Source organism: Myotis lucifugus, unplaced genomic scaffold, assembly GCF_000147115.1.
Source record: "Myotis lucifugus unplaced genomic scaffold, Myoluc2.0 scaffold_868, whole genome shotgun sequence".
Taxonomy (NCBI): domain Eukaryota; kingdom Metazoa; phylum Chordata; class Mammalia; order Chiroptera; family Vespertilionidae; genus Myotis; species Myotis lucifugus.
Window position 1 is genome coordinate 41,611 of NW_005871916.1, and position 17,903 is coordinate 59,513.

Below are 17,903 nucleotides of genomic sequence, written 5' to 3' on the forward strand. Positions count from 1 at the left end.
CACGGAGAGGAAAAAGTGTCCCTGGTCAAGCAAGTCGGGGACACACATACATAACCCTCCTCAGAGAGTCACAGTGCACACTGGCATGTTACAGGCTCTGAAAAGGACTGCAATAAAGGAGCCTGCTTAGCTGTGTTTAACCACTGAGTGCTTCCTGTGCATATCAATCTCCTTAACAATTAGTGCAGCAGGAATCCCACCCCAGAAACTGTTACATTAGTATTGGGAGAGAACTCGCCTGTTCCACCAGTCTCCAGCCTGGACGGTATTTCTCCATCCAACACCTCCCCTCGCTCACTCCACCCCACAGCTGCAGGTAGGAACAGCCAGCCATGCTGCTCCTCTCCCCTCGCCCCAGAGCCTGGGACCTGTGTCTGGGCTCGCTGTGAGCGGACCCATAGTGGCTCCAAGATCAGAGGAGGCTCCCTGACACCGTGGATGAAAACTATCCACTCTGAGATGGGTAACGGCTCCCAGTGCTAGAACTCTCAAGATTCCCTCTTAAATTCATTTTTATGGTTACACTGTAAGTCTCTGAGAATCCTAGCCTTGTAACAGCATCACCGCCAGCCCTCACTTAATCACTCTGGTAGATCATATATAACAACAAAACAGCTAAAAAAAATCGCTCTGTGTTAGCGAGCAGATGTCTAGCCCATTTGCAATTAATACGACCCACTTCCATACAGTCAGACTGCTTAAAATTCCTGGAACAAGATGCAAAAGTTAAGATGCAAATGCTCTGATTTTAATGAGAATGAATGGAAATGATAAATCCTCTCTCCCTTTGAGAGGAGGTTACAATCTACATATAAGTCCCAACTGCACCCTAAATTTACCAACAAAACAATCATTTGATAAAGCCCGTGGGAAAGAAGGAAATAGAACGGGAGAGTCAGAAATACATTCAGAAAGTATTTCCTACCCACATCAAATGCTATCAAAACCATCCTCTTTCAAGAAGCCTTTAGAGAAACCCGACTCACTGCGACAGGCCCCCCAGTTCACATACGAGGAGCTTCCTGCATTTGTGTGACCCAGTGACCTTGTCACGGACAGCGCAGAGGGTGACGCCCTGGACCTCACGTCAAACCCCAGCTCCTGTACTCAGCGTGACCTTCTGAATCTCTCTGTTCTCTTCCATGAAACAGTGCTAACATCTTGCATGGAGGGGCTGGTGTGAAAATCAAATCGATAAGCATATATTACAGTTCCCACCACACGGCAGGCAGAGTTACAGGGAGCAATTATTAGGATTCTACTCATGATGGCAGGGGCAGACTTTTCTAGAATCGGGACAAGTCTCACCCTTCGCTTTCATTTCTCCCTGCGTGGAAGGCCTGTCGGCTTCCTGAAATCCCACCCCTTCCGTGAGGGTGTGGTTGTGAGGTCCCTCCTGAATGGCACTGTCACTGCGTGAACCCCCGCCCTGCCCCCCCAAATCAGGTCCCCCACCCCTCACTCCGCTCGCTCTGGGCTGAGACTGGCCTCGGTAACCAGCCCAGAGTCTAGCAGTCCCTGCACGCTGGCGTGGCCCGACCCACCCGGGCAGCGGGAGTCGGTCCTTGTTGACTTAAACAACAGGGAACTTGACTGCCACTGCACTGTTTGTGGCCCGGCTTCATCCACTCAGTGAAGGCCTCCTCTGTGCCAGGCACAGTTCTACGCCCTGCAAACATGACAAGGAACAGGAAGAATTTGGTCAAATTCTATTTTTCTGGGGCTCCCAGTCATGCAAGACATTGCCTCAAGGCTGAGTAGAAGGGCAGGACCAGGCTCTTGTGATGCCTGGGAAACCAGGCACTCAAAAAGGATTCAATGACCGCAACCAATAGAAGCCAGACAGCAGGTCTTCACAGGCACAGTACGTTCCGGAGGTTTGGTAGTGGCTCAGAAACATCCAGAAGCGGGGGAGGGGGCCAGGAACCAAGAAAGAACATGCACCCTGGCGTCAAGCTGACAGAGGTTAGCCCTCAGCCTGGAGGCTCACGGGGCCCCTCAGCCTGGAGGCTCACCGGGCCCAGAGAGTGCATTCTTTTTCAAAGAAAATATATTTGTATTGATTTCAGAGAGGGAGGGAGAGGGAGAGAAAGAGAGAAACATCAATGATGAGAGCGAATCACTGATCGGCTGCCTCTTGCACATCTCCTACCAGAGATCGAGCCCGCAACCCAGGGACATGCCCTGATCTGGAATCGAGCGGTGATCTGGTTCATAGAGGTTGACACTCAACCACTGAGCCACGCCGGCTGGGCCAGCACCTGCATTCTTACTAGTTTGCTCCTGAAGGTGGTTGATAGTGATGACAACGATGTAATGCCCACCACCACTCCTGCAACTACATACAGCCCAATTAGTTCAATTAACTTTAATAAAATTCGATAAAATATAACTTATAAAACTAATAATGCCATGGATCAGGACAGTGTATACGCATACTCATCTTTTAATTCAGCTGGCAACCGAAATGGATTGTGTGTGTCACTTTTATTAAAACGACAACTGTTTTATCTCAACACATAGGCACAATGAAACGATTAACTGGAGGAAAAATCAACTGTGTGGACCGGGATAAGGGAATAAAGTAAAATAAAGAGATAAACTGCTTTTAAAATCAGCCGAAGATTTAATGCAGTCCCGGAAGGTTTCAATTATTTACACGCTTGGTCCATGCAGTGTAAATCCGGGCTAATGAGATTCAATTGCCGGGCATAAATCTGCAGAAGACAACCGCGTCTACGGAAAACAGCAGCCGGGCTCTGTGTTAGTAACTCTTCAAAACAAAGATTATGCCTCGGAAAGAGGAATGTCATTCTGCTCCACATCATTGACTGCAGTGGGTGTTGGGAGAAATGGCTCCGTTTGGTCAAACACAAACTGAGACAAGTTACAAGGGATTCAAAGGACCTACTGATCAATAAGGTTGTCTTCTAATAACAAGATCAGCGCCGATAATTTACACGGTCTCTTTGTCCTATGGAAGCTGTGCAGTCCCGGAGAAGCCCGATCTGTAAAGTGCCCTGTCTCCACCCAGGCGGCGTGAGGCAATGCACGAGGTGGAACGGGTGTTACTGGGTAACTGGCCAGGCCACACTCCTTCAGAAGCCTCATCGAGGCTCTGTGTGTGTGGTATGTGATATTGTAGGAGCTGTCAAATGGCATTTTATTATATTTTATTTTAAATAATATTTTTACTGATTTCAGAGAGGAAGGGAAAGAGAGAGATGGAAACATCAACGATGAGAGAATCATTGACCGGCTGCCTCCTGCATGCCTCCTACTGGGGATTGAGCTTGCAACCTGGGCATGTGCCCTTGACCGGAATCGAACCAGGGACCTTTCAGTTCACAGGTCGATGCTCTATCCACTGAGCCAAACCAGCTAGGGCCCAACTGGCATTTTAAAGCAAAGTGACCCCCTTGACATCCACCTGCGGCCCTCCGTGCGCCTCAGACCTGTGAGACAGGCCTCCGCAGTGCTTTGGGGGCCACGGAAGAGACTCTCGCCCGAAGAAGCAAGGCTGGGCCTCTCGAAAAGGAGCGCAGACCCAACCCCGAGAACGCACAGCGGCTTTGCCGGAAGGGCAGGCGGGGGACGGGACGTCCCAGGCAGAGGGATCAGCAGGCCCAAGGCACAGCCGCGGACATGGAGCGAACCACGCCCCCTTCTCGGTGCAGTTTTCACGTGCGGTCCTGTTTTCGGTGCTTCCTTCTCTAGGGGATGTTCTCCTTGCTCGCACGCCTGTTCACTGATTGATGGCTTTCAGGAAGGTGTAGATTTTGTTCTCATTACCTCCTGTCCACACTCGTGTCCTCAGACCTCCCTTTTCTTAGATGACACTTCAGCATCTCGTGTGTCAATTTGTGACGGTCCTTTTAAGTCTCCTCTATCACACACACTAAAGCCAGTGAGCCCATCCTACTGCCTCTGCACCTACCTCCTCCCATCCCGGCTGAGATGATCTCTGCTGTGCTAGGACATCAGCACTTCCCCTCGTCACACCCTTTGTTTTAGCCTCACAGCGACAATGAAATACAGGGATGCCCACTCTCCGTCGGAGGCTGACGTCTCCCGCCTGCCCCGTGGCTGGGCGAGGCTCGTCCTGAGATTCCGCGAGCCGGGTGAGCGGGCGCCGGCTTGTGTTTGAGATGGTTTTTCTCTGGCCTGGATGCTTGAAAGGCACACGTACCCTTGACTCATGCCTTTGAAAGCCTGTCCATCACTGCCTTGTGCTTTATGTATTGATTTCGAGACGTCTGATGCTCTTGCCTTGTAAGCTATTGGCTTCTTTTGCTTGGGAGCCGTGGGGACTTTTCCTTGGTCTTTGATGTCTAATAGCATCACTAGACTACATCTTAGACCTGACCGGCGCTGGCCAACGTCCCAGGCACCAGCGAGGCTGCCGATGTGCAGATCCAGACCTCCGTTAGCGTCCACGTTCCTTCTGCTCCATGCGCTTCGCGGGCTCCCATGCAGTCACGGCTTTACTTCCCTGTCTGCTTCCCTTCCACCACCTGCTCTCTGACCCTTTCTTCTTTCTTTGCTTATTTGCATCCCTTGGTTGTTTCCCGGCATCTCTTCAATGCCCTTATTATATTTCATGTGAGTCTATTTTCTTTCCTTGAGCATGTTGAAATTTAGTCAATTTCTGAGATAATTTTAGCATTTCATCCATTTTTGACTGAGTACAAGTTCTTTTCACTTTTTCACATTTTTACCTGTTTCTGAATTTCTGACTCAAGAGTATTTTTCATCTCTGCATACACCTGAGGGTGTGAAAGTCAGCGGAGGGTGATGTTAAACAGTGCTCTTCTGCTCTGTGGCGTGTGTTTCCTCGGGTGGGAGGTGGGGTGGTTCTTTACGCTGTGGTGTTTAGTCCAACATTTTTCCGATGAAAAATTTCAAACTTCTAAGAAGTTGAAAGAGTTGTAAGGTGAACACCCATATTCCCATGAGCTGGAATCTATAGTTATCATTTTGTCCCACCTAATTGTCACATATATCTCCATCTACCCAGCCACTGAGCCATCTTCATTTTTTCCAGGCATTAGTAGACTTCATCCCTAAACACTTAGGCAAGCACACCATTGGTAGAGTTTAAGGTTTAAACATTTTTGAAGGTTAAACTTGCCTACAGTAAAATGTACACCTTAGTGTACCCTTCTCTGGATGCTGAGAAATGCGCACAGCCACATACACCACACCTCAAAGGGCTGACGCTTCCCCCGCCACCAACGCTCCCGTGCGCTCCCCGCCCACGCCTGCTCCCCCAGGGCAAGCACGGCCCTGCCTGCCCTCCACGCGGGTAATCCACGCGGGGAGTCACACGGAGGCAGCTCCGGAGCCAGGCTGAAGGGAGTCCGCGGGGGAGAGCTCGCCGAGGCGTGCGGGCTCTTCTTGTCTTCCCATGCACAGTTTGGAGTGTGGGCATTCTTGGTCTTCTAGTTGTGTCTCCGTTTTTTTTGTAGTTTTATTAGTTCGTGTTTTTCTGTATTTTTTGAGAAATACTATCTATCTTGGGTTTAGATAGTCACCATAATATTTGATTGCCAACATTCTCAAACATAAAGGAACAGATTATTTAACAACCACCCAAGTCAGGAAACGACCAAGATTTAGATTCTGCCACACCTGCTTTATCCAGCCCCCTCTCCCTCTTTTGAAATATTTTAAAGCAAAGCTCATACAACACGTTAATTCCACTTTAGTCTCCTCCTCTAAAGACAGACCTCGGCTTCAGCCCGAGGCCATGGTTACAGCTGACAACCACCAGCAACCCCAGCCCACGCTCACATCCGCCGACTGCTTCGGGAATGCTCTTCTGAGGAAGCTGAGGGAGCTGGCCTGGAGAATGGCCAACATTCCTTTAACTTTTACTCTTTTTTTAAACCTTAAAGTGTTTAATCATTAATAAACTTGCATTCATTTCACTGCCATTGCAACACACATTTTTGGAATTAGTTTGATATTTTGTTGGAATATTCGTACGTTAGACACATTTCTCCTTAGAGCAGCAGTTCTAACATTTTGGCCTTAGGGTCTCGCTGCGATCATGTAAGTTACCGAGGCCCTAGGAACTTTTGTTTCTGTGGGAAGCTATCAATATTTACCACATTAGAAACCAAACAGAAATGTTTAAAACACAAGACGCAAGCCAACAGGCATTAGGGTGACGACGGCACCTCACGCTAGGCAGCCCCGGACAACACGGTGAGCCTGAACGGAGAGTGAGGAGGAAGGAGATGTCTGCCGGGAAGCGGCTTTGCTTTGGGAGCCCCCAAAGCAGCCTCTGCGCCCCTTCTGGCTGGGCCCTCGTTTGAGAACTGCTGCCTTACAGAATGGGTCTGATTTTAGACAACAAATGTACAATTTTTATGTGTCAAAATGAAGTAAAAAATAAAAGCTGACTTTTCTAGTAAGTCTTACAAAATAACATTTTCAAAAAAGCATTTAACGAAGAATTCCAATCATAATCGGAGCTGTGACAAAGTGCTGAAATCTGGGTACAGATTCCGCAAGTGGTTGCTGCAGCATCACAGAATTTTATTTTTTTAATTAGGTATTTATTATTTCTTATTATTTTTTAATCCTCACCTGAGGATATCTTTCCATTGATTTTTAGGGAGAGTGGAAAAGAGAGGGAAAGATAGAGAGAAACATCGATGTGAGAGAAACACATCGATTCGTTGCCTCCTGCATGAGCCCTGACCAGGGCTCGGACTGGGGAGGAGCCTACAACCGAGGTACATGCCCTTGACCGGAATCGAACCTGGGACTCTTCGGTCCACAGGCCGACGCTCTGTCCACTGAGCCACAATGGCTGGGACAGCATCACAGAATTTTAGACTGCGGGTCTCCGGAGCGTTCCCAAGGACAGCTGAGGCTGCACCTCGGCCTCGGCACACGGGGACAAGTCTGCGTCCTGCTCCGGCGCTGCCTCCCAGGAAAACATTCTGGCATTTTCCCGGGAGCCACACATTTGCATGTGCTAAAGCAGGGCTTCTCAACCTTGGCACCGAGATGTGTCCGCGTGGTTTAAAAAAGACATGTCATTCAACAGAAGGCATGAATATGTTAAAGAGATGGAAGGTTAGTTAAAATATATGTTTAGAAAGACTGACAAATGAGTTTTATCTGTTGTAAATCATGTAACATAAAGATTCAGTTCTATAATATCAAGATATCTTTCAAATATCATGGTTGAAGTTTCATCTTTTTCCTACAATTTTATACCTGGTGAATCAGTCACAATTTTTAATATATTTTTAAAAATATATTTGATATGTTTTTATTTATTTCAGAGAGAGGAAGGGAGAGGGAGAGAGATATAAACATCAATGATAAGAGTGAATCATCAATCAGCTGCCTCCTGCACACCCCACGTGGGGGATCGAGCCCGTAACCTGGGCATGTGCCCTGACCAGGAATCAAACCATGACCTCCTGGTTCATAGGTCGACACTCAACCACTGAGCCATACCAGCCAGGTAGCACATGAACATTTTAAATGCCAAAAGAAGCCAGCTGCTTGTTCTCGTCTCTGACTCGATTAAGCGCTTACAATATTTTGACTGCTGGGAGAAAATTAATAATGGGATGTTAGGCGGTAGATGAACTGAAACTAAATATCAACACAGCTAGATTTATTTTTGGATGACTGAGCTCATCTCCTCAAAGAACGGAAATAGGATTTATTACATCATGATATTAATATACACAGCATCAAAGAGCCCCCCGCTGGGCAGAGAGAGCAGCCACACCGGAGGCCGAAAGCTTAAGGTGCATCATCCGGGGAACGGAGTGGACAGCTATGGCCATTACCTCCGACTCACAAAGACGCCGGAGGAAGTTAAGGCGTAAATGCCCTGACAGTTCTGGGATGGAACCAGTGCGGATGCCTCATTCCTTCCCTCCCAGCAGCAGTCCCCATGCAGCCCATGCGGGCACACTCAGACACATGGGAGAGGAAGATGCTGTGACCTGTCACTCGCGTGTTCACTCAGCAAATATTTACTGAGCGCCTGTGTGTCCTCCCCTCCTGCGCCCGCCCGTCTCCCGTGCGGGAGTGTATTTCCAGGTCAGACACAGGGAAGGGGCCGCCCCTCCATTTCTGAGGGGCTCCGAAGCCCTGATACCTCTGGGCCCACAAGGAAAGGCTGGTCAGCTTTAGATGAGCCAAACAGACCCCAACTGCCTTAGAGGGAGCCCAGTCTACCCTCCCCTCCTCCTGCCTCTTCTATCTGGGCAGACACTGCAGACGACCCAGGGCTCCCACGACAGGTCGCTGACACCGGAGGCTCTCTGCTGCCCCTGGTGGTGACTGCTCGGTGATGGTGGAAAACAACGGGGCCACCAGAATCTGCCTGTCCCCCTTTATCATGTAATCTCGAGGCCAGTTTTCTTCCATACAGATGGCCAGGTGGACTTACCAGGAGCATCGCTGACGTTCCATTGGGTCTGGATAACTGGATGGACATTTCAGGAAACATCCTGTCAATGCGGCTGATCACGTCATCAACATACCTAAGTGGGAACAGAAACACACCCGCATGAACGGAACCCTCGTCTCAGGAACACGGGCCCACATGCACCGGACTTCTTGTCGGTTTCACCTGTATTAATGGAATCCATTTTCAAGAAGGCTATGGGATAACATGGCTCTTTGTAAAATATACTATTTCCTCGTTCCTCCTCTTGCCTTCCAGTCAACCAGTCTTTAGTTAGGGTTAAGGTGCCCTAACCCTAACCCCAACCCCTCCTTTTTCCTGGAGGGACACTAGCTAATTCAAGTTATAGCACAATTTTTGCTTAAATGGGTATTCAATGTTTACATTCTACATACACACACACACACACACACACACACACACACACACACATATCCTCACCCGAGGATACTAGTATGTTTATTGATTTTAGAGAGAGAGGAGGGAGAGGGAGAGAGAGAGAAACATCAATGTGAGAAACACTGATTGGCTGCCTCCCGTATGCACCCTGCCTGGGTATGTGCTCTGACCGGAATTGAACCGCAATCCTTTGGTGTATGGGGTGACTCTCCAGCCCAGGCAGCCTCCCAGCCAGGACCATACATATATTTTTAGTAGCTGAGCTACACCGCGGCTCATGAGTACATTTATTCACTTGTTGTACAGCTTCCTGTTCTGCCTGGTTTTCACTTGATTAGTTTTCTATGTACCTTTTACCATTTTATCCCTGACCTCTCCACACGACTCTGAACTTCTCACTACAGTCACACGGGTTTGGCGCTCTATCAGTTCCACTCTTTTTGGAGACATTCCTCCCAAAGGAAGTCCTCTGTTCCTCTGGCCCAAATGGAACCTGTCTCCTTTAAGGTTGACAATCATTGAGACAACTGACTGCAAGCACCTGGCATGGCATCTGGTCCCCGGTGAGCCTGTTCTGCAAAAACGCCCCCTCTCGGTGGGTGAACTCTCCCTCCAGCCGCGGCTCACCAAGGAGATGGCCAGCGCAGCCCCGACAGAGCTGGCCTGGCTCCGACCCTCTGAGAAAGAAATCCACCAGTGTTTGTGCTCACCATCCAATCCACTGGCCACAGAGGGGATGTATAATACAATAGCCGAGATGCAAAACTATCCATTAAGGATTCTGCATTGGATTTCGTATCTGTTGGACACGACAAATTAAATTACAGTCCATTAGATCAGGGCCATATAAAAGCCGTGTTCTCTGGGCGGGGGAGAGGGAGATTAGCTCTCCGCTCACAACATGAAAGGCGTCAGCCTGCAACCCAGGGCCCCTGAGAGCAGCAGACAACACAATGCCATTTGTTTAAAAAGCGAACACGGGGAATCAGCTCGGAAAGTCAGACAGCAATCCCACTGATTAACTCGCAGGTTCTCCTTAGGGAACGTTATCACAGTTTACACTTCGAGCGAAGAAGGCAGGGAAAAGCTCCGAAGGCAGCGGCCAATGAGGAACCCCCAGCAGGAAGATGCGCAGAGATCGCGGGAGGAGGTGGAGGTGCGCTGAGGGCGTGGGCTGCTGGGGAAGAGGGTGGGAGACGGCTGTTCAAGTGCGAAGACTTCTAGAACCCAGCACCAGACAGCCGGGAGGACCAGAAGAGGAGGCCATGGCAAGAAGCAAACTAGTTGAGAAAGAACAAGAGGTAGTTCTTAGAGGTAAGGCCCATTCTGTTGACTTTCAAAAAGGCTAAGAAACAGCCCGGCCGGCGTGGCTCAGTGGTTGAACATCGACCTATGAATCAGGAGGTCACAGTTTGATTCCCCATCAGGGCACATGCCCAGGGTGTAGGCTCGATCCCCAGTGTGGGGCATGCAGGAGGCAGCCAATCAATGATTCTCTCATCATTGATGTTTCTATCTCTCTCTCTCCCTCTCCCTTCCTCTCTGAAATCAATAAAAAATATAAAAAGGCTAAGACACAGTGACTAAGAAACCACACCTCAGGCCCCACCATCCCTTCCAGATGTGCAGCTGCCTGAGGTACAGCCTCGGCTCTGAGCTTAAATGCTGCGGAAGGTGAAAACATGAAGAAAGGAGGTCAGCTCACTTTCCATCACTCCTGATGTTCCTCGAAACGGTGGAGACACACGGCAAACTCCACGTCCAAGTGTACACCAGGCCATAGGACATTTGCATATTTCTCTCCTAAATCTATGTACGCGGTTTAAACCCAGTTAATTCAGACTCAGCAGGAAGCAAAAATCTGCTGTCCTATGAGAACGGAGGTCATTTGCTAAGCATATGCTAATGGGGAGAGGGGCATGTTTTCTGAACGATCCTCAATCAATAGCCATCATAATCAATAGCCATCATAGCTCCGACAGCAGGATGCAAATGAACCAGAACCTCAGCTCGAAGGCAGGCTCCCGGTTGCTCCCCACGCGGTCACCTTGAAGGGCTCGCAGCACTTTCTGGAAAGCCCGTCTCTGTAGTAGGCGAGGAGGCCGAGCGCTGGTCTGGACACCAAGCTCAGTGCAGATTCCAGGACGCATGAGGAAGGGCCCGAGTCCTGGCTGCGGACCACGCGTGCTCCTCGCCGCTTCCATCCCCGTGTCCAGGAGAGCTCGCGGGTGGAGAAAGGAGGGCAGCGGCGGCGGGAGGAAAGGTTCCCAGGAAAACCGTCTGCGGCCGACGGGAGAGTGGAGAGGCCTGGGCGGCACTGGTTTTCTTCCCACCCAGCGATCTCAGAGCAGCTCAGTAAGCTCCACCCAAGGATTTCATGAAGCAGAAATCAATTTCCAGGAGATGTTTTTCATTCCCATGTCCAACATAACGGAGATGCAAATTTCCTTTTCACAGGTGACATTATGTGTTTGCCAAGAGGAGAAAGAGAGAAAGTCAGCTGCCTGCTTAACTGAGGAAAACAATGTCTGAATCCTCGCAGCAAAAATCAAAACATTCATTTGCAAGCAGACATGGCTTTCAAACCGCAGATCCACCGCTAGTGGCCTGACAGAAGGATGAGGCTGGCGGCAAAGCGCACTCTCTCTCTGCAGGGGCTGGTGCCCAGGCGGCTCTGCCCAGGTACCCCTCTTGCAGGCCGTCTCTGAACGGTGCCCCCCACCCCAAGCCACGCCCACTGCCACGCAGGGCAGGGACAGGTGGGGAAGGTAGGCACAGCGCGCTCCCTGCCACACGGCACCGTATGTCCCGCTCGCTCTGCGGCAGGAGCAAACTGCTTTAATTTCTACCTTTGGCTACAGGCAAACAAGCAGTAACACAGCAGTGGTGACGAGTCACACTTGAGCAGATGCGACGCGGAAAGATTAATTTCGTGCCAAATTGAGCAGTGAGTCACAATTTGCACGTTCCTGCCAACCTGCTAACAGGGTAAGAACTGGAGAGCTCGCTGCTCCTGTTTACATCACAGAGGCCTGTCCGCCAGAGCTGCCGCTCTCCTCAGGCAGCGCCCAGGAGCTGCGGCCGATGGGCCACGAAGGGCCAAACACAAACCCCTAGAAATCACGGGTCGGATCACGGTGTGACTCATCCCGAGTATTTTCAGGCAGAAGTTAACTCTGAACGACGGAAGAATCCCACCTCCTGTCCCGCTCTCTCCATCGGACTCTCACTGGGCTCCCCCCATTCTCCCAGGACACTCCAGCGGGTTCTTCTCCGAGTCTCTAAGGCGTCCTTGGGACTCAGCTCAGAATCAACTGCTTCCCCGTCACTGCGATCAGAAGCAAGCAGGCACTCTCAGACTTCTCACCTCGTTCTCCTGTTTTCAAGTGGCTTGGCCTGCTCCTCCAAATGTCCCCAATTTAAAGACCCTGGGACCTCGGAGGTCCTCTCATCCAGCGTCCCTCTCAGTCTGGGGATCCAATGGTGTCTCCATGCGATGGTCTGCACCCCCCTGCCCACCTGGGGCTGCAGTGTCCCCACCCAACCACCCCATCAGCCTGTGGGCGACACACAGGTATTTCCTCCCAAACCTACAGGCTTTGCGCAAGCCGGTGACGGACCACTGGCTTCCCTGACTGCTCGACCAGCCTTTAACTCTTTCTTGGGTCACAGGTCCCTTGGAGAATGTGCTGCAAACTAAAACACACCTGCACAAACTGTCCAGGCCGCTGTCTGTAGCTCCTAAGCCCTTCAAATCCATGCAGAGACCCACGTTCAGAAGAGCTGCTCTAGACTGTTCTAGAATTGAGGTATCTGGTTTCTTCTTTGTTCCTCTCTGAATGGGAAACTGTATTTTTCAATAAAGCTATTTTAATTTTAGGAAAAAAATGTTGCAGGAACACAGAAAGGGGGGGGTGATGAATCTAAGAGTCGATAATCTTAACATCATGCTTCCATGATGGAGCCCAAGGGTAGAGCTCGTTTATAAACAACTGTCTCCCTGTTAATCTTCCCAACAAGGTCTAGGACAGTGATGGCGAACCAATGACACGCGTGTCACCTCATTTTTTTGGTTGATTTTTCTTTGTTAAATGGCATTTAAATATATAAAATAAACATCAAAAATATGCCTTTGTTTTACTATGGTTGCAAATATCAAAAAATTTCTATATGTGACACGGCACCAGAGTTAAGTTAGGGTTTTTCAAAATGCTGACACGCCGAGCTCAAAAGGTTCGCCATCACTGGCCTAGGACCTGCTTCCGTGACCTTGGAAGGCGTTGGGTGTGAGGGACCGTTTCTGCCTCCACAGCCGAATTTCCCAGGCTGTGCAGCAGCGCCCTGCTCTCTGCATACTGTAGGAGGCGCCGCAGCTCAGTGCTGAGTTCAAGTGCAAGACCTCGGATGGCCGAGGAGGCCCTGCGGTCCAGCAGCCGCCACTGCTCCCCCTGGCCCGGCCTCCACCTCCACCTCCGCCTCCTCGGGTGACCCGGGCAGCTTGCGCCGCTGGCACCGCCTGCACCCCGTGCACTCTGCACCCTCTGCCCGGAGGACGCTGTTCACATCCCTCCACGTCCGGTCAGTCCCACTCCCGCTCCTTGTCTTTGGGTTCCGACTTCAATGACACTTCCTCAGGGAAGCCCCCGACACTCCCTTCGGCCCCATCTGCGGCGTTTCATCTGACCCCACAGCACTTTTTAATTCTCGTCTGTGTCTCCCGTCCCCGTTGTAATTAAGCAGTTTTCCCGGTGACTGTTTGTTTAATGTCTCTCTTCCCAACAGGACTCTCCGCGGGGTCGCAGGATGCCGCCCTCGATGCTGCATCCCCGCTCCTTGCCATGGGCCTGTGCCCTCCACGCTCTCCTTCAACCCGCTGAGCTGAGCTGACAGGACGTGAAGCCAGCCGTGTGGACCCGCCAGGCAGGTATGAAACAGCTCAAATGCAGATTTTAGCAGATGTGAGGTGTTGGGAGAGTCCGTTACAGGAGTCATCGAAAGTCAGTGGCAACAGCAACCAGAGAGCCCCACACACAACCTCAACGGAAGCAGAGCCGCCCGGTCTCAGAGCACAGGGTGGGCACGGCCCCCCTCTGTCCTGGCAGGAGCTCGGCCGAGCGGGGCAGGAGCCGCGACGGGCACCGTGCTGTCGCCGTGCCAGCCCTAACGCCGCTTCTAACGAACTAATTAATTCTGCGAAAACATTAGGACAAAGATGCGCACCACCCAACTGGGGTCACCACACCAAAGCGATAGCAACACTGACGGTGGAAGACATTTCTAAAGAGACCGGTGTCACCAAACATGAACAGTCTACTCCACACATTAAAATATATTGCAAACTACTTGTTATTAAAGCCTTAAAATAATTTGTTGGACAGATGGCTTCGTTCTCTAAAGTCTGACCTTCCCTCAAAAGAAAAAAAACACCAACAAATCTGGACTCCAGCCAGCGATCCCGTGTTAGGGAGATGCTGAGCCGCTCAAACCAGACTTCCGTAGCGCTGACCCCACGCCGTGCGGACGCACACACTGCCCATCGCCCCCTAAGAACTCCGAGCGCTGGCAGTGCACGTGCTAATCAGCCGCATTTGGGGGCGAGGTGATGCCTGGGGATAGCCCTTCGCGATCTGAGGATGAGTTAAGGCTCTCCCCGCACCTGTCCAGAATGATGGCACCAGAGGCTCTGCCAGCGGGTGGAGACAGAGGGAGGTTGGGTTAATGACTCCACGAGGATGCGACTGCCCGAAACTACATCACATCGATCTCAATGTGATGAAGAACACCTAGAAACTGAGGTCAGACTCCTCCACTTTGTAAAAGACCTTGTCATGTCCATGAAAGAGTTCTTGTTCCTTTGAAAGAAGTAGGTTCTAAACTGCACATCACAAGACTAGATGCATCAGAGACAAGAGCTCCCCCGACCACCTGCTGTTACTCTCCTCTAAGGAGAGACAGGCAGAAACTCCACCACCTCGCTAAGGACACTGGCCACCTCAGCAGCGGCTGTCAAGGCAAGGAAGACAGGTGCTGGGGACCCAGCCTGCAGGACTCAGCGAGCTCGGGACACGGGTGCTGGGGACCCAGCCTGCAGGACTCAGCGAGCCCGGCACACAGGTGCTGGGGGCCCAGCCTGCAGGACTCAGCGAGCCCGGGACATGGGTGCTGGGGACCGGCCTGCGGGGCTCCCACTGCATCTGCACACCCTTTTCCTTCAAGGCCACAGGCTCATTTCCAGAAAAACACGACAACTAAGATTCCTTCCAATCTCCTGTTGGGTTTTTATTTTATGACTCACAATTCATGTGCAAAGTTGCTAAGTAACAGGAAGGGGCAAATAGTAAACACCTGCTTTGCATTTTACTAATCACTGCAAGGCAGACATTTTTATAAATCTCTGTTCTTGCACTAAAAATGTATTCAGATATCTGTGGGCCCCCGTTTTCCCTAAAACATTTCAACAATGTGTTAAGCTTGGGAAAGAATTACACTTTCACTAAACATCTCTGTCCTCTGCGAGCTCTCGCATGTTATGGAGAAAAAAACCCCAAACAAGGAAAACACCCATACTGAGCGCCCACAGCTATTCAGTCATCCCGTTGGGCCTGGCGGGGTGACCCCGGGGGCTCAGGCGGGGTGGGGTGGGGTGGAGGAATGTGGGTCGGTCAAGTCACAGGTGAGAAAGGGACCAGACAGATGACAGGCTGCCTCACCAGGGGGGACAGCTGAGGACGCTGGCTGACTGCCTGCACCTTTGGAAACAGCTGGAATAGGAAATATGGGAAACTGAAAAATGTTTACATTAATTGAGGGTAACAGTGATATGAATATTCTAAATGGGTAACAAAGTAAACTTTACACACACTCAGTTCATGAAACAAGTATTTCCTGGAAGCTGACCTGTGGATGTGGCCAGTTTTGAGTGAAGGCTTCACACAGAATAATGGGATCAAACGGAGAGACCTGCCCCTGAGAAAGTCACCCAGAGGCCTCTCGGCTCCTCGTCCTTCCCCTTCCTCCCTAAGGTCCAGCACCTACGCTGCAGGCCCCAGGCATTCCTTCTCCGACACTGTCAAGTGCTAGTTTGCTTTTCCCTCTAAGTTCACGGTCACATTCATATTTACATTGACCCCAAACTAACAATTTCCAATGTGTGACAGGCACACTCACAGAGTGTGCGGGAGGCGACGCACATAAATGGGTGAACATTTTTAATTTAAGTATGTATGTACATAGAAAAATACGTAACTAGCAGCTAAAACCTGAGTTCATAGACATCACTTCCTAGAATGATGCTGTTTAAAACATGAGTTTATTTAAAGAAAAATATTATGCAGATAATAGAACAGCTGATCAAAGATTATGGCAAAACTCCTACAGGTGGTTGTAAATGACTGAGTGTAAAACCCCCTTAAAGCAAGGCAGGTCCCAGCCCTGGCTGGTGGCTCAGTCGGTCGGAGCGTCGCCCGGCACACCAAAAGGTGGCGGGTTCCACGCCTAGTTGGGCTGCGTACGGGAGGCAACCTATCGATGTTTTTCTCTCACATCCATGATATTCTCTCTCTCTCTCTCTCTCTCTCTCTCTCTCTCTCTCCCCGCACCCCCCCTCCCTCTTTCTTTTTCTCAAATTAATAAAACATATTCTCAGGTGAGGATTGAAAAAAAAGTAAGGCAGGCAATAAAACAGCTTGGTTTCAAAAAGGTTTTGCTTGGCTTTGAAAACTTGTGTGTTTTTTTTTCATTCTAAACAGATCTTCACTTTTATACCTTAAAAAAAGAAAGAAGGTTCCGTGCCTACATCTGGAGCTGGCGGGAGGAAGGGTAAGCGGCCCAGGAGGGCGGGTGTCGGGTCAGCAATCCCGAGGCAAGGCTGCGGGTGATCAATCACGGGAGCTGACTCCACGGGAATAATGGGAAAGTGCAGCCGAGCAGGGGAGGGAGCCTCTTCACACAGAAAAAGGCTTTCACAGGCGGCAGCAGTGGCCACGGCCCAAACCCCCTCACCACTTTCAAAGGTGTTCACCTGTGCCAGACTGCTCTTCCCATGGAAGCAAGTCCAGGACTCCCCTGGATACAGGTAGAGGTGGTTGGCAGAGCCCCAAAGAAACTCTCAAAGGGCGCCCTCTACAGGTGTATGGTGGCCTCACAAGACCACCACCAACACTGATCCTATCTCTGCACTGAAGTCTATGGCAGTCTTTCAATCCTTTGCAAACCTCTCCTCCACTGCAAGTCAGAGGAGAAATAAAGTGAACTGAGCTGACCCTCTGCTCATCCCCCCACCCCCACCCCACCCCCCTCTGAGCCCTGCCTACTGGCTCCTCCCCCATGGTACCCACCCTCTCCTCTGATGGGAGAGGGGAACCTTCAGGGAGCAAAGCCTATAAATAAGTCATCAAAATGATTTGAAAAGGAAAAAGGAAAGAAGCTTGGAAGGGTGACTTCATCCAAAAGATGTAATAATCTTCTGTTCCTAAGAAGTCATGAACAGCCTTGTCTCAGGAATTAAGAACAAGCAGAAAATCAGTAATACATCAAAAAAATCCCCTAGATATTTAGCTATTCTAAATAACCCGAGAAGAAATCACAAGGGAAATTAGAAAATATCTTGAAATGAATGATAAAAATATATCAAAATTTGTGGGATGCAGCTCAAGCCATATTGGAGGGAAATTTATTGTTTAAAAAAGCTTACAGCCGAAACCGGTTTGGCTCAGTGGATAGAGCGTCGGCCTGCGGACTGAAAGGTCTCAGGTTCGATTCCGGTCAAGGGCATGTACCTGGGTTGCGGGCACATCCCCAGTGGGAGATGTGCAGGAGGCAGCTGATCGATGTTTCTCTCTCATCGATGTTTCTAACTCTCTATCTCTCTCCCTTCCTCTCTGTGAAAAATCAATAAAATATATTTTTAAAAAAAGCTTACATAAAAAATTGAATGACTAAAAGATTAAAGATCTATGCTTCCATTTAAAAAAATTTAGCAAAGCAAAGCAAATTAAATCCAAAGTAAGAAGGAAACAATGCTTATAACTAATGAAAGAGAAAACAGATAAAACTTTGA

At 50.0% G+C, this 17,903-nt stretch overlaps 1 protein-coding gene across 1 annotated transcript in view; it reads right to left on the minus strand.

Moving 5' to 3' along the window:
- The window catches only part of LOC102420739 (mediator of RNA polymerase II transcription subunit 27-like), a 136,539-nt gene that overhangs the window by 30,303 nt on the left and 88,333 nt on the right, over positions 1 to 17,903 (minus strand). Inside the window, 1 exon segment of the mRNA XM_023747414.1 lies at positions 8,429 to 8,522. Within this exon segment, the coding sequence (XP_023603182.1) occupies positions 8,429 to 8,522 (94 nt within the window).